Source organism: Glossina fuscipes, unplaced genomic scaffold, assembly GCF_014805625.2.
Source record: "Glossina fuscipes isolate IAEA_lab_2018 unplaced genomic scaffold, Yale_Gfus_2 112, whole genome shotgun sequence".
Taxonomy (NCBI): Eukaryota; Metazoa; Arthropoda; class Insecta; order Diptera; family Glossinidae; genus Glossina; species Glossina fuscipes.
In genome coordinates, this window is record NW_023998455.1 from 1,825,277 (window position 1) to 1,850,454 (window position 25,178).

A 25,178-nucleotide genomic window follows, 5' to 3' on the forward strand; every position below is an offset into this window, starting at 1 on the left:
AAGTTTAGATAAATTCGGAAAACGATTTTAAAGGTATGTCTATGTCAAGTCTTTTTAGGTGTTACATAAGTGCGCACATATTTAATATACAAGTGGTGTAGGGTATAATATACTAAAAACACTAAAATTATGATATTTACCGATAAAACCCTACATGACGTGCAATATTAATAAAAATGACAGGAGGGATGATTTCCATGTATTGTGGGTGGGTGTAAACCGTTCAAACTCTAACTGAACAACAATTTGTTATTTTTCATAGTTCCCGCTATAAATGGGAAAGAACAACCAACAAATTATTTCCGCTCTTCTTTAATTGTTTTGTTTCGAGAAAAAACAAAAATAAAAAAGTAAAAAATATTGTTCAAATTATTGCGTTTAAGTTGCATCCTATTGTTATAGTTAGTGACATGTAAGCAAAGGATCATTAAATATTTTTTCTTTTTTTTTTTTTAGACACATTTTAAAAAGCGTCAATAATTGCTCTCCAGAATATGTACTCAAGTCATATTTATCGAGTTTTTATGAAAAATGATTTTTTCTTTAAAAAAACATTTTAATACTTTGACGGGAGCAAAGTAAAAAGTTATCAGCTTGTTTGTTTAATACAAAAAAAGACATTGTTTTTTTTAAGATATGTTCTTAAAAGGACAATGAAATTTTTTTCATTTTTTTTTTCATTAGAGCACATTCTGGAAGGTATTGCTCGAGGACAAATAAGATAAGTAATCTTTTATGGCTGTTGTAAATTTATTCGGTGGAAAACACTTTTATTCCTTACACCAGCTGTATTGCACTAATACTTACCATGTCTTAAGATAGACTTCACTTTTTCTTATTCCAGTTTGGAATCACTTTCTTAACCAATGCCAAACATTGGCTGTCCGCCCGTCCCTCTTGTTTTCTTCTACTCAACCTACACTTCGAAATTTTTGAGATTTTCAATCACTTTTCCAACCAAATTATATTTGTCTGTCCGCCCTTCTCTCTTGTTTTCTTCTGCACTTCGCAATTTTTGAGATTTTGAATCACTTTTCCAACCAATTTATATTTGTCTGTCCGTGCGTCCTCTTGATTTCTTCTGTTCATTTTCTGAACTAATTTATGTTTGTCTGTCCGTCCGTCCGTCTTCCTAACATCCCAACACATATCGGGACTATCATGGAAAGGAAGCCCTTAGAGGGAGAGAAAGTATAATTTCTAGTATTCTTCGATGGAAGATGAGAGCTAAAAAATTTTTGGGAAGTTAGATCACGTCGTGTGATGCTTTGGACATGTTCTAGTATGCGGACACTCATAACAAATATGCTTTTGTATTTAAGCATTTTCATCTATCCGCCTCTCCTTCGGTGTAATGTCTGTTGTAAAGATTTTCTTGGACGCAAAAATTAAGTTATCGACTTTAAATTTAGCAGAAAGATTGGAAGTTCTTGCATACAGATTGATGTTGAAAATGAGCCATATCGATCGAAGGGCATTTTACACAGTTCCATCCCAACTGGAAACATGCTTCCAACATCACTCTCGACTACCCAGAATGTATCAGGATTTAATTTTTTTTCAATACCTTTGTGAAATGCAAAAGTAAACTTTAAAAGCCCCATAAAGTATATAAATGCTTGGCCAGTTTTAAATTCAGAATGCACGTAAGCATGTCTCACTGTCCATCTGTCTGTCTACGAAACTATGTAGTAATGTCTCCTCGTCCGCAAGTTAGAGCATATCGCCTACAAGTTTGCAGGTCTGATAATGCGCAAGCCTACAACATCCACACGTCTATACAACCAACACTGAGAACAACTCTGCTTTCCATTTTTTGCTCGTTGCTCATTAAGTGCAATATATAATGTACGATATAAATTTCCACTTAATTATTCTACAAAAAGCAACGCCTATCCAATGTTATGCAATACGCAAGTTTATCTTTTTCCCTTTTTTTAATCTTTCATAGGAAAACAATGATGGATATAAAAGTGTCAGTCGCAATCGAATATAATTTTCTTACCTCTTATCTCTTGGCTTCTACGATAGGTAACAACTTCTACAACAATGTGAAAAAAGTGCCGTATTTTGCCACCACTTAGGCTTGGACAAACAATCTAATGAAAAACGAGACAGACTTATTGTTGATCGATATGAACTTAAGGCATTCCCTGAAATACATTGGCTTATCTCTTCTGAGTAGTATGAGTTTTTAGGAATGTACTTCATTTAAGTAATACGTGTCCGCATAAGTAGCTGAGCAGGTAAGGAAGTTTAAAGTACCAAGCGAGTGTTTGTGGGTTCAAATCCCAAAGCACCCACTTCAACTGCGTGCTCAATCACTAAAGGCATAACATTTTCCGACTGGGTACACATCCATTACACTGCGGCCGATTGCCTGGCTTTTTTTCTTTCCTCGCTTGCTTCTGTCATTGCACACAAGTAGGCAACTTTCCCTGAGTGGTTTGTGTGAAGATTTCCATTTCAGAGGCAGTCTAATGAACATTGTTCCCTTACTCTGCCTAACCGCAATAATAAACCTCGACCTTTGCTTACCCTTTCAAAAACATAGTAAGGTAGTCTGGTTGACCTTTTAAGTAGATAATAAAAACAAGTTGTCCGAGCTATTATTTACTTATATATTTCTTATCTATATATTTTGTAATGAAATTTACAAAGTACAGATTTGAATGCCGCCGTGTAACTCAGATGGTATGCTCGTCTGTATTGAAAACTCTATCGCACTTGGGATTAGAACCCGCGACCATTGTGATCATTTGTCTAGTCGACTACTCCTGCGAATACAAGTTATCTAAACTAATTGCGGAGTGATCTATGACTGAATGCGTTAACAAAAATCGATCGGTACGATTAAGGTTCGTAAGAGATGGTAGAATAAAAATGTAGTTCATCTCGTCATATACAGATTCGATTGTTAAATTCATTTCAATTAAAACTTTATCCCGACCTTGAGACGCGTATGCCCTTCATAAGAAATTTGTTTGAAGTGAAACGAATTTTTAAATGAATTCTTTACGTCATTCGTCAAAGTAAGAAATCTTTAGCATATCCATGCTTTGTAATTCAATGCCTAATGGCATGAATGCCATTAAATATTGGCAACGAAGCCGCACTGTATAGCGAGTTAATCGCATAATATCTTAATTATAAATACGTAGGACATTAACGGCGCTGTTGCGATATCATCTTTAATACGATCGTTTTGGCTTTTAAATCAAAATTTATACCGATTGAAATTTTCCGATAAGTAGTACGCTTTCGTTACTAAGGTAGGCACATATGTATGTTAATAAATATTTTCGTCAATACCGTAATGAGCTGCTAAGGGATGACGGCAAAATGTAAAAACGATATCGTAACGTTTTGATTGTAAGCAGTTTACAGTGATATTTCACTTTATTAGAGATTACAGATCTCCTCCCTTGTGGTTGTATGATAGTGAACAGTGTAAAATTCTAAACAATTTTTATGCTTTTTGGTGAGGGTAGGGGAGATAAGTGGTTAAGTTGGTACGCATGTATAGCATTGGCCTGGTAATTTTTTAATTAAATCTTTCTTCGGTGTTTTTGTTGTCATGGCAGGTTCTACACGAGCTGGTTAAAGGCGCTGGTAGGCGTGTTTAGAGTGATTGGCAGCAAGTAGTGTTGGAGGCAGTAAGTAGTGTTGGAGATCCAAATCTTGTCAGAAGGATGCATTAACTAAAACTCAGCAGAAATGTGCCGAAGATGAAAGCAAACTTTAAATTAAAATCCACAAGAGATTTTGATCCTGCATTATGTGTGTACCGTTACGAAAATTCCACATTTGATAAAACGATTTCGCATGAAAATTAGCCGATTTTCTATGAAATCAAATTCCAACAATGATAAAACCAGACACGCATTCATGACGCAGCTGGCGACAAGCGGAAGAAAATTTAGTGGAAAAAGAGATTAACACAAAAATATCGAGATGAAGTGAAGAACTGGTAAGTAGCTAGTAAAGGAGGGGTATATAAGCAGAATATTTGCGGAAGGCAGAGTAAGTCGAGTCAAGAGAGTTGAATCGTAATGCTCGTATGGAGAAGGCATATGTGACAGATGTGACATGCTATGATTCGTGCCTCCTGGCTACCAAATAGTCTTTTATCCATTTTAGATGGATTTTAAAGTTTGCTTGCATTTGATTCTCAAAAATTATTCAGGATTATCTTATTAAAATTGTTCTAAGGTATTGCGAATCCATACATGGATAACAAACATTTCTTGACGCTTTCTTCACAGCGAATGTGAGCAGAATTTAAAAATAGATTCGTTTCTCTTCAACGCCTCAAAGCGATCATCGGATAGTTCAACATTTCTGGCTTTAATTTTTAAATTGAGAACTTTGCTATCCTCATCTCTTTCAAGTTTCCGTGCACTTATTGAAACGCCTTTTATTTTCGATACTTGCTTTACAATGGTTTTAATTCATATTCAATTGAATTGTTTTTTTTCTTTTCATCATTTACTTGTTTAATAAGTCAGCCTCCGTGCAAGTTTCTTCAACGGTTGCGACGTTATAGCATCTCCTTCCATTCATTATTCAATAAATGGTTTTGGATCGTGGAATTAATCTCTTCAGCACTTACCCCATTAAGAATTCGGTTTTCTCCAGAAAGTGATCTGATCTGATCAAACTTAACTCCATCACATCGGGCGGCAGTAACCCTCTTTTCTGGAATGTAAGGTATATATTAGCTCACGCAATGAAATTGTTGACACTACGAGGACGGTTTTCCACGCCACCCATGAGGTACCGTAGTACACGCGTTGTCAATTGTTTTAAATGGCTGGCACCCCTTTAGGTCTACACCATTATAGACTTAATTAAAAATTACAATAGTATTTACAATAATAAGTAATAAATAAAACGCCCCGTTAATATATAGATTCATAATGATACATAACATGTATCATGTATTGAGATTTGCAAAAGAAAAATATTGTGATTAATAAATTTTGTACACAAAGATGATCAGAACTTGCCATTTGGCCTAAGGAAGTAACGCATTTTGTTGAAGCGATGCGTGGAGGCGTTTTCTTGTTTTTTAATCTAAAATAAGATGAAAAGAAGTGAATAAATTGATATGAAGCGGCGACCGGATAGCTGGACTTGATTTTTATTCTAATCGAAAATAGAATAATAATAAGAAATTTATAAATGTACCTATGTAACATTATAAATACCTTAGGACGTGGAAGCAATGAGGCGGTAATGAGCGACATTACCGAACGGCTTATACTTGTCTAAAATTAAATACAAATGGATGTAACAAAAAAAAATTTATTAATACATTTTTATTATATTTGGATCAACTTTTATTTGCGGTTATCCAAGCCTGATTCTCCTTACTTATAACAGAGCGGGCTTATACTTGAGCGCAGAGTGTGTGGTTGGCGGAAATTAGAGATTTATATATATATTTATATAATAATGCTTTTACCTTCAGCTTGCTGGTTTTTCCGCACGATTTTCCTTCGAAACATTCCTTATGGACTTTTTCTGTTCTAAAATAGAAGAAAGAAAGTAACATTTTTTAAGTTAATTCAATAAGACAATTTAATTACCTTCATTTTGCTGGTTTTCCCGCACGATTTTCTATTAAAATTATGACACATTGGTGACAGTTTCTTGTACCCGGTTTTTTCCAATTAGCAACAAATTGATGATGAAGCCTAGAGACGAGCTTATACCTTGAAAGAAAGCATCTTGACCAAGTATCAAATAAATCATTCGTAGAGCAACCGCGCCCTTGTTATACAAAATGGCGTCAAAACGTTCGGCAATCTGACGAGTACTCTCAATCGGTAACGAAATTGGATGACTGCTGAGTTGGGAATCGCGCCTGAAAACTGTCAAGGTATTATTTAAAGCCTCCTCATTTAATGAACACCATTCCGGACTTAAAAAGGCTATGCCCAAGCTTGCGATATAGGTGGCAAAACCCTCATTCAACTATAAATCGGACCATCATTTCATTGTCGCTAAATTACCGAACTATTGATGGGCCAACTCGTGAGCTATTACATCAGGGATACGTTGTCTACTAGTTTCTGAAGATAGATTTTCAATGAACAGTATCGCAGCTTCTCGACAAGTAAATAAACCCTAATTTTCCATCGCTCCCGCTCCTAAATCTTGAGCAGCAAATTGATCCAATTTTTTCAATGGATACGGAGGAGCAAATGTATGTGCGTAGAATCTTAATATTTTCGGACCTATTTTACTCGCGTAATTGCATTGATCAATGGCCTCAGGACGTGACAATGTGCGAAACATTACATTAGCGTCCCCCGAAGATTTGTACGCAAAGTCATGCACAGCATAGACAACAAGATATGTCGATATTTGTGAAGATTTTTCGAGAATGCTCGATACATAATCGGTCATAATAATCATCAGATCTAAAAACTGGATGGTGCAGGCTTTGTTGAAACGAAATCACAAGAATTTTTCTTATAAATTTTTGCTGTAGGTTTTGTTGAAACGAAAATCGAATGTATTTGTCTTTTAAATTTTTGGTGCAGGTTTTCTTGAAATGCGGTTATCATCCAATGTTTTCAACTGTATACGCCCACCTCTTTTTGCAGAATATAGAAACATCATTTTCAGTGTTCACAGTCATCACGTTAGTGGGTATGGAAAATTCACCCGAATTTCAAATAATTTTCCTCTTTGTACTTTATCGCTGCTGTTCTTCTTTATCAGCGAATTGTTTATTAATCTACTTCCATGTAATGCGCCATTATTTCACTAACACAAAAGTTATATACGATTTTATTTAAGGTTGAAACAAATGGAACTTTGTGCCTTTTCTACTGCTTTCAGCGATATTGAGAGCCCCACGTAAATGAGTTTTTACTTTACGTGTTGTCAATTTCACGTCCTTCCTCTCGTTTAAAATATAGATAACTCGTTATTAAATGGACAGCTGCTAGTTCAGAGTAATTCATGATATGAAAAAGTTTTTTTCTCCCCAATTTGAAACTCGTTGCTATTTTAACGAATACATTTCACTTCAAAGTCTTAAATTGGAAGAAAAAGTATTCGATTTAAGTTTGGGATATATGGTCGAGCGTAAATATTGAAAAGTAAGTAAGTTATTGAGGGAACAAAAGACGACGTCCGAGTTGCCGTTGGATTAATTATGCTTCTAAATAGCTGTAGCTTCTTATTGTGGTACAGCTTGACATTGACTTTTTCCTTTTTGACCATTTAGCGAATGTTAAGAATGTCTTTAGCGCCTTCTGCTTTGTGTTCCATATGTAAGGAAAATTTTAAAGATGGCGATGAAGTACGTAGCATTAGCTGCGGCCATGTTTTTCATTATGCTTGCATCCAGGAATGGGGTACTAGGTGAATGTGGACAATGTTCGTCCAAGCATGCGGACTAATTGGTATTTATTACTTTCAGATCAACAGTATGCCCTCAATGCCGATTTCAATATGAAAGTATGCAGAAATTGCTCCTTAAGTTTAATGAGAGCAGGAACGATGTCTATGAAAAACTTCAAGAGGAATTGCAAAGTAATGAAACAGAACTTAGACAGTTAGAACAGCAGTATAATATAACTAAGGAAGAAGTGGAAGTGTTAAGAGCCGAGGTGTCTACGGACAACGATATTGAAAAAGAATTTTTGGCTTTACAAAAGCTATATACCGAAATCATGGACGATAATGCTCAGATTGAACGTCAAAATGAATGTTTATCGCTGCAGATTGCTGATAAAACAAAAGAAATATCTTCACTTAAGGAAGAAGTAGTTGACGTGGAAACACCAACAACCGATTCGAATTTAATATTGGAGCAAGAAGTAAAGATATTGAAACAAAAACTTGAACATATTACCAAAGAGTTGCATGTAGAAGTTTCAAATTCAATGCGGCTTTCCATTGAAAAAATCAAGCTTCAAAATTTAGTTGATCAATATAGTGCTACCAAAGTAGAAGAACACTCTATAGCGACGCCTTCTACTAATAATGCTACCACTAATAATGCCAAAAAACCAGAGCAGAAGAATGCCATGAAGAAAGAAGGTCAAAAGGAAAAAAAGCAAACGCTTGCTAAAAATAAATTAAGTATCAAGACCCGAAATTATTTTACCAGCGTTGTTTTGAAGCGTTTTCCCTCGAAACATGTACGCTATCCATTGGCTGATGTAGTCGTAGCCTTTGCTGCCGCAATTGAAATCCAATTGTCCGTTGATGATGTATACAATGTACGCGTACATGAGCAACGTCCGACGAATCAAAGTTTCTTGCAAAATCAAGTTGGTTTAGAAGTGCAATTTAAAACGTTGCAATTAAAAATCGAATTTCTTCGAAATAAGTCAAAAGTAAAGAATCATCCTGAATATGGTTCCGTATTAATCAGTGAATATATGAATGAAAATACTTATTCGCTGTTATGCTACGCTAAAAAGAAATTGAAAACTCTTGGCTTTAGCATTGCCTATCAGAGAGGTCAAATAAAAGCTTTACACAATAACAATGGGACTAAAGGGTCCACAGGACTTCCACAATTATGTATAGAAAATCGAGGACAAGTGGATGACTTGGCTCGTTCGAGCGCAGAAAATAAAGAAAATTTTAAAAGTTCAGTTAGTATGCTACGAAGCTTGCAAGCTGGTGGCATTAAGAAGAAGGAGGAGGATCTGGAGAACGATTCCAATGACGAGGTAACTGACTCTGATAGTAGCTCTAGTCTATCCTTCCTTCTGAGCCTTGAATAATGTTTTCATGTATTTTAAATCAATTTTTTATTAACATTTTCCTGTGTTCTTAATTATTAATTAATTCATAAATAAACTTTTATCAACATATGGCATATCACAGAATAGTGCAACGTCGTAAGGATTACGCTGTTAGATTACGATGAATAGATAGGTTTTAAAAAAAAAGCCTGATCGATGCCAGATTAATGTGTATATTCTCAATAACTTGTATAGAAATTCCAACCATCTGAGAAAATACAAATTGTATACAATTGAGAATGAAAGAAATACACTATGTGATGCATTACAATAATACAGAATTCATGCAAAAAATCATTTAAAAATGTATCTTCTTCATAGACGTGAGCGAAATACTATGTCAATGGGTTAAGGTTTCCATTCCAAGGGTCAATTTTTTATTATTTATAAAAAGCCGAATGATAATTGAATAATTGTTTTTGTTTCTTTTGTTGTTGTCTAAATCCACGCGTAATTACACGCGTTTTATACCAACTTTCAATTGATTAATGAAGCTTTCTAAGTTTTTATCCTCAATAGACAATTGCTCGTATTTAACAGGTTGCCTTTACCAGTTCTGTAGAACCATAGTCAAGTCTCTCGTTTAATATTTTATTTTCTTTCTGCAATTACAAGTCGATTTTTGGTTGCAATTGCTTAAACTTTTTTTTTTTGTTTTCAATCTACAGGTCGTAATCCATTTCTGAGTTAATCTAAGTTTGTCTGTCCGTCTGTCCATTGTTCGTCTGCCCATGTAAAAGCTATGACTTTTGAGATCTGTTGATGAAATTTGATCACGTTGACGTTGATGAATCAAATTAATAACAGGCTGTGTGACGGGCAGGTCCAGCATAGTGTATTTTTAATTGCGGTCATTATTAGTTTCTTTGTTATTAAAATTTGCCGATAATTAAATGTGAGTTTTTTCAAATTTATTTTATTTTATTTATTATATATATTAAAATAATTAAAAAAGAAAAAAAAAATTTAATTAAATGAGAGAGAAAATTTTTAATTTGAACTGAAAAGAAAATACCACAGAACAGAGTTTTTTGTCTTATGCGCTACGTTGACTAATAATTTCTTGAGTTTTTTTTTTTTTCAATAATTTATTTTAATTATATTAATTAATTAATAAATGACTAGAGTGGAGTTTAGTTTCTTGTGTGACTAGAAAACACTTTCCTCTTTCTTTTTGCTGAGTTTTGATTGCACTCTGATGATGAAAACTTGCGGAACACACTTTAAAGACCATTGGGATGCAATTCATTGTACAAATCGTGACAATTCGTATGAGTAGAGCTACTATCCGGATGGCAATTGCCATTGCTAGAGCTGCTGATGCCGTTGTTGTTGTTGTTATTATTATTATTATTATTATTATTATTACTATTGTTGTTGTTATTGATGCTGCTATTATTAATTGTTGTTTCATTATCCGATTGATTGGAATGATTCGAATCATTGGGGAATTGTCTAATGCTATTATTATTGTTGTTGAGATTATTTAATTGAATTTGTTGTTGTTGCTGTTGTTGTTGCTGGGCATTTTGTTGTTGCCCATGACTAATATGACAACGTGGATCCTCTGGAGTCCAGGTGCGTGCATAAAGTTTACTGCCTGGATAACGATCACCGCGACGATACCACGATAAAGAATGAGTAACACCACAAGCTGTTTGAAATAGCAAATACAAAAAAATTCAATTCAATTCAATTCAAGATTTTCTCGAATTAATCCTTAAGAAAATATTAAGACGACTTAAAAAAAAAAAAAAAAGGAAAAAATGAACAGTTTTTTAATTAAAATTACCTTTACAAACAATGAAAAAAAAAAAACGATAACACTGTCGCTTAGCGTTTCTTACCCCTTTTTACGTTACTCACGAATCATAAGCATGTTATGCACAAACTAACGTTTGCCGCGCTGATCACTAATCATCACATAAAATGCATTCATGTTACTAAGGCTTAGTGCAGAACATTGGTTTATTCAGTTCTAAGGACTGATTAGAAATTAAGATAGAGAGAGAGAATGGCAGACACCGGGAGCATATTTTCCAACGGAAATGAAAGCTAAAACAAATTCAGAGGAAACAGCAGAGGAGAGATTTCGAATAGATGGACTTGGCCTAAGCATTTTACTAATCAACTCAGTTGTGAAGCGGGGCCTTTTTAGTTATCATAACTAACTCACGAACTCTCTACGATATAAATCTTTGAATCTTTCGTAATCCTCTGAAGGGGAAAGTTGGCTTATAAAGAGATTTCCATAGCGAACTTAATTGAGCTTGGTACCTATTGACCGAGGATAATTCTTCCAGAGTAAAGGCTTCAATCAACGACACTTGCTATGGGTTCGGGAAGGCTTTGACGGCTTGAAGAAACTGCAAAGTAGATAGATGTACGCGAGCCCGACATTTTTCTTCTCGACAAGAATATTGCGCCTTTCCCTTACAAAGTGCATTGTCTGACCAGCTCAGAAGAACAAACATTATCCTGTTGTTGTAAGAAAGGCAATTGAAAGATGGCTTTTGATCTCCCACTAAAAAATTTAGTTTCACTGTGAACCAACGAAACTAAGGTTATGAAACTTGGCATCAGAAACTTGGACCTACAGATAGTAATTACGTACGTTATAAGACTGACTTTTACCGAAATCGTCAAAATTCAAATTCATATATATGTCTGTTCTCTTCCTCTTCTTCTCAAGCAACAAAATTGTATAAAAACTTTTCAAGACACTGGTTAAATCGGTTTACCTAGGCGTCTGCTTGTTTTCTTCTTTTACTTTAGCAACAAATGACTGGAGAATTCTTCCTTTGATAGCCTATAAAGCTAGGTACTATCAGAAGCAGTCAAGACACTGTATATGCACAGTGTTTCCTTTACTTTACTTTAGCAAGGAAACCTTATGGGATTATTCTTTCGAAACTTTAAAGACACAATCAACATCTAGGAAAAATCAGCAGGTCTCCAAAAGTATAAAAGGCTTGGTAAAGACTTCCATAAAGTTAGTTTACTTATATGTCTACTGTTTCTTAAATGATTCAAAATTTTTCTTCAAGACAATCTATACACTTTGACCATTGCAGTAGCCACCGAGACCTTCGAGAGATCGATCCTTCTAGATATTTGCTCGACTGCACTTTTACCGCACTGACAAGACACTGTCAGATTTTTTCTTCAAAGATCTATACACTTTGCCCATTGCAAGAACCGCCAGGAACTTGGCTGAAATTGGGTCCGCTAGATATTACCTCGTTGTCGGATTTTTTGCTTTGAAGATCTATGTACAGCAAGAAGTTAGGAGAACATTCAAAAAGTTGGTTTACCCAGCTAACTGTGGGATTATTATTTTAATTTAGTTAGCAAACGCTATAGAATTTTAGCCTCGACGATCTATAAAACCTGCCGGCTACAGATGTAGTCATGGCTTCAATGAAACCCGACTAATCAGGTATGTAGATTGCTTTGTCTTCAGTTTAGCCTTACATGACTCCAATATTTTCAATTGTGAAGTTTGTTAGAAACAAATTGGGACGACAAGATAATTATTCCGTCCTTGCTTTATCCCAGCGACCGCGTTAGCGCCATCGAAATTTCATGATGTTAAAGAGCTTGAAATCACTGAGATCTGTACTTTGCTTTAGAGAACTTTTGCTGTGAACGTATGTGGAAGGTGTAGCCGTACAGATTCACGATGAAAATTTTGGGATTCGAAAGAAGTTACTTAAGCTTAAGGTGGAACAAGTAATAAGGGGTCATCTGGGCAAGGCACTGCAGTGGCCTTGGAATCCAAGCACAACATTATTGGACATATTTTGGTCGAAAAAAGAAATTGCTTATGCTACGCCCACCCAAGTCACAAGAAAAGGTTTTGAGAACAATATTATGCTGAATTTTGGGGAAAGGATGAGGTGGAATGTCATTATATCAGATTCATCTGAAGTACTAGGGACTTCTTTTTAAGGTGGAAAGCGGAAGATGAGAAAATATGAATTTTTTTCACTTGACTTTAATTATTACCTAAAGTGCGTGATTGTAGTACTACGCTGTGCGTATATATGATTACTACTTGGATAGGCTCGAGTGAGCTGGGGATGAGTTAACATTGCCGGGGACTTTCCATGTACTTCTTGATCGCCATGCATCTTTTGCATTATTGGATGGGAAGTTGTTTTAAGTTGTGCGGCTAATGGTAAGACCATATATTTCTATATACATATGCATTACTGTAATTATCTACTTACTGCAAACGTATATCGGCTTGACCTATGCCGTGTGTTTGAATAAATAAATTTACTCGACTTTTTCACGAACTTCTCCCACTCCCTCTGCCTAGGTAAATATTCAAGTTCAGATATGCAAATAAGCCAATGTCTTGCAAAGGGTTGTTTAAAAATAAATGCTAACAGTTGTTGTATTTTAAGTGTCTAAGATTCGACTTAAGCCATAGAGAGTCTTCTATTTTACCTCAATATCTTGGATTTTAATTTAATATTAAATACAAAACACTTGAGAAAACATTAAAAGTCTACATTACAATGCCATTAGTGGTAGAAGAGTAAAAAAGAACGGACAGACAGACCGACCGAGATCGAACAGGCAGTTTTAAAATGACGTTTTAAGTGCGTTACAAAAAAAAGGGATTTATTTGCGTTAGTTTAAAAAAAAAAAAAAATAAACGAAAAGGGATGTTACGCTTGATAGTTGTTGCTATAAAATCCTTTGGGTTGTTATTGCAGCTGCATGCTGAGCCTTAATTGTGTGTTAACACAACACACATAACCTATGTTGCCTTTTCTTGTTTTCTTTTTTTCCTTTTTTTTTATCGCACGCACTCACAAACGAACTGTTGTCACTCAGCTTCCAATCAGAAAGCAGTTATTATCATCGCAGAAAAAAAAAGAGTAGCAGACCCCCTCTGGTGGGTGTTGAAAATCGTTCTTCCACTTGTTTGTTCCTTGTATCGGGTAATTTGTTAAGAATGCTCTTGAAAATGCGGGTGTGAAATGCTTACAATATTTATATAGTGCTTTTCATTGCAAAAGGGGGATGGATTGAAGGGGAGGAGTGTTTGCATATATTTTTTCTGGTCATTTTCCCGGACCTTTTTGTAAGTAAAACAAATTTTTCCAGTAAGAATTGTGTTTAAATGAATCTATTAAGTATCATTAGCATTGTCATCATCATCATCATCATCATCATCATGATTTTTTTTGTAGTTATTGTCTAGTTGCTGTGAATTATTGCCAGGCGTGCTCCTAATCCTAGTCTTATCGTTTTAATGTGGAGCAAAATGTTTACATGGAATACTCTTGCCTTCTTTTTTTTTCCTTTTCCTTTTTTTCTTTTTTTTACACCTTCCTACGAATATTCTGTAATATTATTTACTATCTGTTCTTGTTGCTTTACAAACTTGTTATTACATTACAGTCTACAGCTGTTAGAGTATAAAAGAATTCCCACAATAGTATGTAATTGTATGCATTAGAAAGCAATAACAACACAAAGAGATAACAAACAATTGTAACATTTTTATTATTTTAAAGCTTTTACTTTAAGAGAAATTTCAATTACAACGTCGGACTTGTTTTAGTAGAAACTCCGCGCAATTAAACACTTATCGATGTCGTTGTGATAGAAAAAAGTAAACTGAAAGACTAATCAGGAAGCTATAGAGAGTCTCCTATGGGACTACATTTTACTGAACGCATTTCTCAAATTGTCACAAGCCATAACTAATCTGCTTTAAGCCTCTTACCTTGCTTCACAGTCGGGGAAATGTTATAAACACATTTTCACGAAAAAATAGTTCTGAGCTTCTTCTGAAGTCGCCTTGTTATACACAGTCTTTGCAATGGTCTACGCCATTAACGATAGTTCTTTTGTTTCAAACGTTTTTGGAATGTTCGCCTCCTTCTTAGGAAACGGTTTCGATCCTCCATTCAGTTTGATCTAGTAGACGAATTCTTTCCACTCTTTCAAGCTTTTCTGCTTCTTCTACGAAATATATTCTTCATCGCCGTCTAGACCTTTAAAGGTATTTTTTTAGGGAGAAATCGGTTTAGTATTTATTAGAACTTTCTAGGCGCTCTTCACAGCCTCCTCATGGACTCTTTTTAAGAAGCGACTTCGAGATTTTCTTCAGTCTGGTTCTTTATGGAGAAGCAGCGTTGAACTTTTTCTAAATGTTATCTATTACATGGGTTCTCCACTGCCTTCGAAGCCATTCTTTCTTAAGAAGCGACTGCGAGACTCTGTTCTGTTCAGTCTGGTCAACTAAATTTGTTTCTGAGAGCTTCTTCCACCGTAAGCGGTTGCCATCTTTATAAGCTCTGCTATTTCTTCTACTAAGTGCCTTCTTCACCGTCATCTAGATCATTATTGAGATTTCTTTACGACGAAATCCGTCTAAACTTTATCTTAACGTTATGTGCATTCTTTACAGCCTCCTTAGGGATCCTTTTTTAATAAATGAATTCGAAGCTTCATTCAGTCCGGTCAATTAAATAAATTTCTCATTGCTACTGCAACCCTAAACAATTTTTCTTTTTTTTTGATTAAGAAACTGCTTCGAGGCCCTTCTTAGTCTAACCTATTAGATGCATTCTTCCGACTCCTCTGAGCTACTTCAACCGCAAGCTATTCCCATGCTTATAAACTCTTCTACTTCTTCTGCTAAGTACATTCTTCACCGTGCTTTTCTAGGAAATCCTTTTCAAGAAACGGCTTCGAGTGTTCATTCGGTGTGACTTTTCATGGAGAAACGGCTTTGAACTTTTCCTTAATGTTATCTATTACATGCATTCTTCACTGACTTCGAAGGCATTCTTTTTTAAGAAACGATTTCGAGTCTCCGTTCAATGTTATCAACTCATAGTTACGTCAACTCTAAACAGTTTTGTCTTTTGTTAAGAAGCAACGAGTCTGATCCATTAGATATATTCTTCCCATCCTTTCTAAGCTTTTCTACTTCTTCCACTTCTTCTCCGTCATCTAGGCCAAGGACTTTACTCCTTTATGGAGAAATGGCGTTTAAACCATTTCTGAATCTTCTTCACTGCTTTCTCAGCCAAGCTTTTTTAAGAAACGACTGCGCGGCTCTATTTGGTGTGGATAACTTATATTGTTTCTCAGAGCTACCTAATTTCGTTGAATCTGATCTACTATGTACACTCTTCGCAATTATCTAAGCCGTGAAGGAAATTTTATTCCTGAAATGACGCCTCTGAAACTTTAAAACTCTTCTGAATTTGATCAACTAAATATATACTGCACCTGAACATCAATTCTAAATTCGTTCAGTTTTCGGATGGGATTCAATTTTTTATAAACTTGTTCCAAACCTAAACATAATTACCTATTGTCTTTTGCCATTCACCGGATAGTTGATGGGTGCCCTCACTGTAGAGACTTGCCGGTTTAGAAGCGAAGTAGCCATCAAGCTATTTTCGGACATGTCCAACTTCTGTAAACCCCGCTGATCTGCTAAATATAGCTGCATTGTTCTGAAACGGATGGTAAACCGAAAAGGCCAAGATCTGGACCATATGCGGGGTACGCAAACATTCCATCCGTTCGTTTGAGACGGACGGACTTATGCGAATTTCATCGCTTTCAAGGAATCTGCCTGAATTCTCGCTTATTACTTTCTATCGGTTTCGTAGCTCACTGTCTTCTCCATAAGCTAACTTATCCAGCTCAAACTAACTAATCATTTTCGTAGCTTCGGCTGCATATTTTTCCAGGTTGACAGAGAAAATCTTGTTTCCCAAATGACATTAATGGCTTTAAATTTTGATATACACTAAAGGACAGCTTGTAAATATCTGAAAGTTACGCTGTTCAAACCTCAATATTCAAGTTATCTTTAGTTTAAACTTTGAACCCGTCAGGTATATATTATGAAGCAAGCAATTTTAGCGGAAAGAATTTTTTATACATCTAGCATTTCATATATGTATATATATATATATATGTATGTAGTATATATAGCCCATAGTGTTTTGCAATGAGAGAATCGGTCCTCACATAAAAATTTATTGTACACAGTTTGGACGGTATATTTTGCTAGCGCTGGTTGCTATACAAGGATTCTCATAAAAAGTGAACCTTTGTACGGGAACAATCGGAAGGCAAACATACTAATTTGCGTAGAATCGTCTTTGCTCGCAAAATTAAAGGTATCTTCTCCCTTGATCTCGCAATTGAGCAGTCAAGTATTTCTGCCACGAGTTCAGACATGAGATGTGGGTAAGAAGTGCAGTTGAAAGAGTACTTTTAAGAAAAGAAAAAGAAATCTGTTTACAAGGGCTTTACAAGAACGTGTGCATATTTGATATATTTGATTCTACATACATACCTACATACACCATCTGCACACCTTTCATAACTGGCTAGTTATTATATGAATATGTATATAATTAAATATGACCATAAGTAAATTGTATACTCATTATGATGGCCAAAAAGGGAGGAGAGAGAAAAGAGCTGCCGACGTGTATGTCTGTACACTTTCTTCTTCTGTTTTTTTTTTTTTTTGCAAAACAATACAAAAATTATTCATAAAATCACGCAATATCATACTCAATCATCAGTGCTGACGTTAGCAACTACTACGACAAGCTGGCTAAGGCTACTGGATGCTAAATTAATAGATGAACATATGGATCTTTATGGTTTTCTCTTTTGAAGATCTTTATCTTAATGATTTCAATTCAAGGGTGTTTAAAATGATACTAAGACTAAATATTGTTATTATTGTTGCTATTGTTATTGTCAGCACTGCTGCGGTTGGTATCAATTGTGGTTGTTTTTTTGCCATATATATATATATATACGATTACACTATAGCTTCTAGATAGACAGATTCCATGTGCCTGTAACTAATTAGAATTTTCACACTTTTCCATCCTCTATAGACAGCAAACGAAGGAAGGGTGAGCAACGCATTATAGCGTGTGCGTACACCGACTGAATTATATATATATATGTATGGCTCAATTTGTTGCAGTTAGGGATTCGCTTATACGTTTTACGTTGCTAATAAAAAAAAATTCGAAGCAAAAAAGAAAACCGATTTGTTACGGTTTTTTGGTTAATAACTTTTCTATAAAAAACGTATGAATAGCGAGCATGCGAAAGGATGCAGCGCGGCAAAGTGAAAAAGCTATGAAAAATTTGATTATAGGATATCAACTCTAAGCATCACTATATAATAAATGTCGGCAAAGCTTTCACTTAAGCTTTTGAAAAACTGGTCCACAGGGATTTGTAAATATTTTTTTCCTAAACTCTTCTCTTAAATTTATTCAGAAAATATGCAATAAATTTAAAAGTATTTGCCGTGACTTTGGTGACCAATTATTTAAAGTAATTAATGTGGTAAGAAAATCAAATTGTTATTATTGTTGAACTTGAGATAGGAACGCCCGATTAGCAAATCCATGGGGTAGAGTTTGTAATAAAACCGATAGAGTTAGATACTGGTGCTTAAAGACTTTAGCTTTAGAATTTATTTCTGCGGCCATAGCTAGTCCAGACCTCAGAACTAGTGTTGTTACTAGGAAGTGAACTGCCCTAGCCAGCGGGGGTATTGTGTTTACTTTGAGATCGGAAAGCCATCGAGATACCATTCAGGCACTGAAAATCAAAATCTCGTAAAGAACAGACGTAGATTACTGAGAAGCCATGAAAATCGATACATCGTAGCGAGCGACATTAATGCGACATTAATGACAGACCGAGAACAATAGTGACAAATCAGGACATGATATTGTACTTTATGTACTTATGTTTTACTGGCAGGGGGGGAGATACGATTATATACGTATCTCCACAAGAATTCGCGGTTATTTACGGCAGGTATCCACGTTAAACACTTAGGGACATTTGTACTTTATGCCGTGTGTTATGTAAAAAGCAGTATGAGGACGGACGTGCAACTGCACGTAGAGACATAGGCAATAGGCGAAGAAAAATAATTATGAGCGGAGCAGGTGGTAGGAAATTTTATCTCAAATTACGAGAGAATTGCCTAACCGACGTTTCCAAGTTGAGCGATTCGCTCCGCTGTATAGTCAATCAATCTCAGAACAAAGAAATTTTTTCGTAGGCAATCGTCGTTGAAATGTGCCCTGGTTCGAAAGTTTTTCTTTAATGGTTCACTAGGATATTTTTTTTTATCAAATACAATTCCTTTCCACAAAAACCATTTTCTAAAAAAAATGTGAATGCGATAATAGTTAGAAAGGAAATTCACCGATCGGACATTAGTTCGGCCACCTGCCAATGGTATGAAATTATATTATGATAAGATATGATGCCATCCTGGGTATAGAAGCAGGGCATGTCAACTAGATATAGTCCTCTTATGTACTAAACTATGCCTTTTGAAAAATCAGTAAAAGCATATTGACGACAGTGGATCATCTTATCGAAACCTCCGGCTTATGTGCTTGTGTAAGGTTTTTTTTGCATCTTAGGTACAATCGCAGCCAGAACGAATAGAAAACATCAAAGATTATCCGATTACGTAGGACGTCAGAATGTTTCCGGTAAGACTTATCTTGCTATAGATTTTCAAGTGAACGAAGAGGCAGTATTGACATAACGGACGTCAATCAAGCCAACTACGGCTAACTTTCGCTGCACAGCCTTTGTCGGAATATACCAAATTGGGAAATAATGACGAATTCATAAATTTATCAAAACGGAACTCAACGCCAAGTAGAAGAACCAATTCTAGTCGGGTAAAATCAATCTCAAAATAATTACCGTCACCTTAACATGTCTATGGAACAGATCAAAAAATGTTGTTCGCAAAGCTTCGGCCATTGGTATGTTTTATACAAAATTGCCTCGTTCCATTCAAAAATCACTTAGATCAATAGGTAACGATACACTGAGCACCCATGCCTCATAAAAAATTCTATCAGAAGGAACTACTTGAAGTAATATCGTTATTTTCTTTATTTAGATCCTAATGAATAATTAAAACTTAAGAGATGATTTCAAGAAGCTATCACTGCCATTATACTCTAAATTTCCAATTTTATTACGAATTGTTTTCTTCAAGCATGATAAAACACTACAGTGGACCGCAGCCCACCATCAGATACCCTATACCACTTCATTTGACACAGTTCTTCTAGCGAGGGCTTTTCAAAAGAAAGCTTTTATGCGGGAGAGGGGAGAAAAGAGTGGTCCGATCAGAATAGTTTTCAACAAAGTTCTTCTTTGGTCCAAAAATCTTCAGTTTACCAAGTTTTATTAAAATGTATGAAAAATTGTTACCTGTAGGATAAACACAAGCTTGCAAAGGGGACAGACGGATGGATGAACAGAAAAGTATGAGAAAGTGATTCTGAATTGAATGGTACAACAAAAGGTGGATCTCTCTAAAGCCCTTCTGCGCGTTGCTTTCATCCGAACAAAGTTAATATACTCTTGCACTAAAAGTGGCGTAGGGTATAACAAATATCTGATTTTAGTTAAGAAAAAGAAACCAATTAATTTATAAGAGAATGTTTATTACTTACTGCGATCCTTCAAGATGATTTTCTTAGGAGGTTCCTTCTGATAGTTACGCTGCACAGTCAAGCCGGGCTCGTTATCATTTTTATCTTTTTTCACCATTTCACTTAGGAATGTAATGTAACTGATGGCCAATTTTAATGTGTCGACTTTACTCAAACGTTTCTCGTAGGGTAGAGTCGGTATATGCGAACGTAGACCCTCAAATGCCTCGTTAATACTTTGCATACGACGACGTTCACGCAAATTTGCTGCCTGACGTTGTTGCGCCACTTGCGAGGCGCACTTTAAACGTCGCGGCTTATGCGAACGACTATAATATAAGATTAAGAAATTGGTTTTAAAACAATCCAAATTTTTAAAATAAACTCTGTCGACTCTCAAATTTCCTTCTGGTCTGTGATAATTTTTCTCAGGTGCATTTATTTTTCCAATAAAATCGCTTACTATCAAACAATGCAAAGCTAAAGGTCACGATAGTTTCACACGCAAATTAGTGAAAAAGTTATAGTGGGCCACGATCTATCATTAAGTACTCTACATCATTCTACAATTATTTATATAAGGACTTCCTGAAATAAGGCCTTATAGGGAAAATAGTCGAAAAAGTTCGACCTTGGGCGAAAACATGTCGATGTAATAAATTTCATCAAAAAATCTTCAAAATTGCTAGCTGTAGGTTGAACACAGGACAGACCGACAAACGGAGAGATTTATGGCCAGACCTATATCGATTCAGGAAATGATCGGTTTAATAAAGCTGGTCGATCACAAGCCCTTCTGAGTTTTGCACGACAAAGAACGTGGAAGTCCCTATAAGAAACGGCAGAACGAACATAAGGGACCAAAAATTATCTGACGCCGACGCTACCATAAAATATCCTATGACGAACGACTGGGAAACAATTAAATGTAGAATGGTTTACGGGGCGACCAAGAATACGTATATATAATGCTTTATAGAGCCTTTTCTACCTAAGAATATCGGTTCAATCTTTGTAGACAGATATAATATGTCTTCCCCTAGCTATAATGCTTTCTGAATATCAACGTATTTATAGGCGTAGGAAATGCGCCTTCAGTTACTGATCATTTAGAATATATATATGTATATATATATATACATCTAAAGAAATTTTATCGATTTAGAAAGACCGAGTCATATGCCATCCGCATAATCCGTCAACTGGCATAACAACGATTTGCAGTCCAAAATGTCCGTTTTAAATCTATAGTCCCATAATGCCTCTAATTATACGCTAAAGATTTTCATTTCATCGAAGAGAAAAATAAAAAAGTCCATCTACCAAAGCTAGTAGTTCGCAGATTCTCATAACAGTACGAGTGCGTACAGAAGATTCCCTCCACTTTACATCTTTACTGAAAGTTGCTTTAGGCCCATTGATGCGGTAAAAAAAGGTCTCCAAAAGAACTCATGGCCATCTCGGCAAGCGCCGATTTTTTTTCTTTGTTTCATGTAACGCAGTAGTGGTCAGAAGGAAATGTTTGGAGACACAACGGGAGCAATTGCAGCCGGAGAGGTGCGTGCTGCATCTCTAGGTGTTATACCATTATCGATAGAAAAATAGATGGTGCGGTGTGCCGCACTGGAAATTGGGACCATGTACGTCAACTTTGGCAGTTAAACTATTCCAAGATGGCAGATGGAAAATTTATAATTCTGTATTCGCAATCAACATCAAAGACCTCATCTCAAACTCTTAATATCTTGACAGAGGCATTCAAGCTTTTCAAGTCAGCCTTGCACCTTCTGTAAAGGCTTGGCAGTGGTGGTAGCAAAAACTGAACAGCAGAGAAATTATGTTCGGCTTAAGCCGACTATCATAGTAAGTATCCCGATCGGTAAGTATTAGGCCTTTATTGAGAGAGCATTTCACTCGAACGAAATGCCCACAGTAATAAATGAAGTGCGGACACTTCTGTTTTTCGAGAGGAATAAAAAGTTGGTTTTTTGCTCATTACATGTATTGATTTGGTATATTCTCTGGAGGATTCTGCAGTACCTTTACAAAAGTCGCCCGCATCTATTCAGTTTTTCAAAACCTCTACAGCGCAGAGAAGAAAGCTTCGCAAAACCATATATCATGAAGTATATAAACTCTTCATATTCGGAATGCACGTAGGAATGTCCATCTGTCCACCTGTCCATCTGTACGCGGAATATTCACCCGTTCGTAAAAATAAAGATATCGCCTACAAATTTCCAAAAGAATTTGAAAATAGTCAAAACTTTACAAGGCACATGCCTACTACGCCCCCATGCCTACGTAACAGAAGCTATGAACATTTTTGCTTTCCGTGATTTTTGTTTGTCACTTTTAAAGCAAAAATTTCCACTTTTATTCTGAAGCAGAAAAAATAAGCCGCGCCCATTCAACAGAATAAAGTAGGAAAATTTAACATTTCTCTTTTCTTTTTAGGATTACTGTCCTGAGTATAGACGATGATTCGATCGTGACCGAATATAATTTTTTTACTTTTTTCTTCACACTTACGTTTTTTCATTATTCTCTTGATCGCTATTAAAGCCACTGCTATAGGCATCATCATCATCGCTATCCGAGCTGTTATCATCGCCGAAGAAAAATTCCGAACCAGAAGACGATGAACCGTTTGTAGCTTGAGAACCTTCGAAAAAATGACGAGCCATTGTTGATTCCAAATCAAAATTATCCATAGAAAACATTGCGATACAATCAAATTTTGCGGATAATGGTTTACAACGACAACAACAGCAACGAAAAAAAATAAATTTCTTAAAAAAACCGCATAAACCGATAAAAAAGGAAAGTAATTGACTTCCGACGCTTGCACTATTCAAAGCAGTTAATAGCGCTTAGATGTTATATGCGGCGCGGCACGTGTCTTCAATTGAACAACAAGTGTTGAAATGATATGACAGAAAGCAACTTAAGGGTCCACTAATACTGATATGTTTAACTTGTTAGAAAACGGATTTACATAAGTTGTTACATGAACTATTTTTTTTTTTTTCTTTTCATTCGTTATTACAAATAATTATCGATTTTTATTATTAATCGGTTTTCCATTTCCTACGTAATATATATGCACTTGAGCGAAAGATAAGATAAAAGTTTAGCTTTAGCAAGGGGAGGGCGAGTAAAGTAATTGGAAAAAAATGTTGATCTAAGTTTTTTTTTTTTTTTTGTCCGCAAGTGTGGCTTAATTCGTGAAACGTGTTAACACTTAATCGGCGCACGTTCTTTATTTACAAATTTTTCGCTTTAATTTTTTTTTAATGATATTTTCTTTATATACATATATATATATATATATATATATTATTTTTTTCTTTTTTCTTTTGTGATTATTTATAATATGTCACAACACTTGTTAATTGCCGGTTAAACAATGTAATGGTTGCGCTTTTAACTTCCGCCGTTAACCGTTCGAGTTTCAATGTAAAATGTAATCTTAAAGCGAAGAGCAAAAGTAAACCAATACATCCCTTCCAACCAAAACCTAATCGCTGCTGCTATAAGAAGGGTTGTTATAACGTGTTCATGCAATCTAAGCAAGGATTTCTATATGGCGTCAGTTTTACATTGAATGGGTGGCGCTTATCATATCAACTAACCAATCATATGTTTCGTTGCCGTATAAATCTCGTTTGCCTTCTTTGTAGATTTTCTTCTTTTCCTTTTTTGTTTTTTTATTTTTTTTCTTGTTGTTTGTTGTGAAGAACCTTTTAGTATACCCATCATCGGAGGATGAGGAGCGTATTCATTTTGTCAAAATGTTTGCAACGCCCATAAGGAAACATTAGAGACCCCACAGCATATATATAATCTTGATCAGCATTTAATACGAAATTGATTTAAACACGTCCGTCTGTCCGTCTGTTGTATACATTCTCCTGGCTGCAAAAATAAAGCTAACGATTTTAAATTTGGCAAAAATATTGATAGTTCTTGCACGCAGATTGGTATTGAAAATGAGCCGAATTGGTCGGAGGATACGCCCACAGCACCAAGGAAACTGTGAACACCTCTGTTTTTCAAAATGAATAAAAATTTGGTGTTTTGCTCGTTACTCATAAACTATAGCGGACAAATGCATTAAAATTCTATAGGCGTTGCTCCAGTCTCTGTAGAAAAATGGAAAAAATTGACCCCGCCTACTCAGCATTATAGAATAGCAAAATTTGATTTTTTTTCTCCCATAAAATATACAAAATCTTGGCCAAGTTAAAATTTCGAATGCACTTAGATATGTCCGTCCATATGTCTATCTACGCAACTGTGTAGTATTCGTGATAAACATTCTAGCGTTATCGAAAATGAAGATATCACTTACTAATTTGAGAGGGGGCCAAACTTTTCACAAGTCGCGCCTACAACGCCCACACAGCTATGCGACATACGCTTTTATTTTGAAAAAGGAAACCTTAGCCGCTTCCACTCCATATTATAGAGCATTTAGAAAATACACTTTCTTTTCTTCTTTTTTTTGTCGGTTTAGAATAACGGTGATGGGTATAAAAGATTCACTCACGACCGAATATAATTTTCTTATTTGTTTATTTATTTATTTGTTTTTTTTTTGAAAATTTTCTTGATGCCTTTTTTTTGATAATATTTTCCTTTATAGACTTTCATTATGTTTTAATTTCGTTTTAATGAGTTTAATATTATTAAATTTGTTTTTATCGTTAAATTTAATATAAAATACTTATATATCAAGTCTCTGTATACTGTGAGCTGAATATTTCTAAGAGATTAAAGTGGAGAGTGGAGTTCTATTACAAGTCATAGAAAGTTTAATATTTAAATGTTAAATAGGGAAATGTACCTTGTTCATGTTCTTGAAAATTGAGACCTGGGAGATAGGGCTACGCTT

At 35.4% G+C, this 25,178-nt stretch overlaps 2 protein-coding genes across 3 annotated transcripts; one reads left to right on the forward strand and one right to left on the reverse strand.

Moving 5' to 3' along the window:
- The first annotated feature begins 7,069 nt into the window (after nucleotides 1–7,069).
- On the forward strand, nucleotides 7,070–8,836 carry LOC119639489 (E3 ubiquitin-protein ligase TRAIP-like). Of its 2 annotated transcripts, XM_038036897.1 has the most exons (3): nucleotides 7,070–7,115; nucleotides 7,244–7,380; nucleotides 7,439–8,836. In XM_038036897.1, exons 2-3 carry the CDS (start codon nucleotides 7,247–7,249, stop codon nucleotides 8,754–8,756), a joined length of 1,452 nt encoding a protein of 483 aa, XP_037892825.1. In that variant the 5' UTR covers nucleotides 7,070–7,115; nucleotides 7,244–7,246; the 3' UTR covers nucleotides 8,757–8,836. The 2 variants fall into 2 exon arrangements, with proteins under 2 accessions (XP_037892825.1, XP_037892826.1); XM_038036898.1 differs by lacking the exon at nucleotides 7,070–7,115 and having other exon boundaries at nucleotides 7,239–7,380.
- A 1,329-nt stretch (nucleotides 8,837–10,165) lies between these two features.
- On the reverse strand, nucleotides 10,166–23,004 carry LOC119639239 (pancreas transcription factor 1 subunit alpha; the record flags this gene model as incomplete). Its single annotated transcript, XM_038036522.1, has 3 exons — nucleotides 22,814–23,004; nucleotides 20,303–20,610; nucleotides 10,166–10,431 (listed from the first exon to the last, which is right to left on the reverse strand). Coding segments are annotated over exons 1-3 (765 nt in total), but the record flags the coding sequence as incomplete, so codon positions are not given.
- Between the last annotated feature and the right edge of the window lie 2,174 nt (nucleotides 23,005–25,178).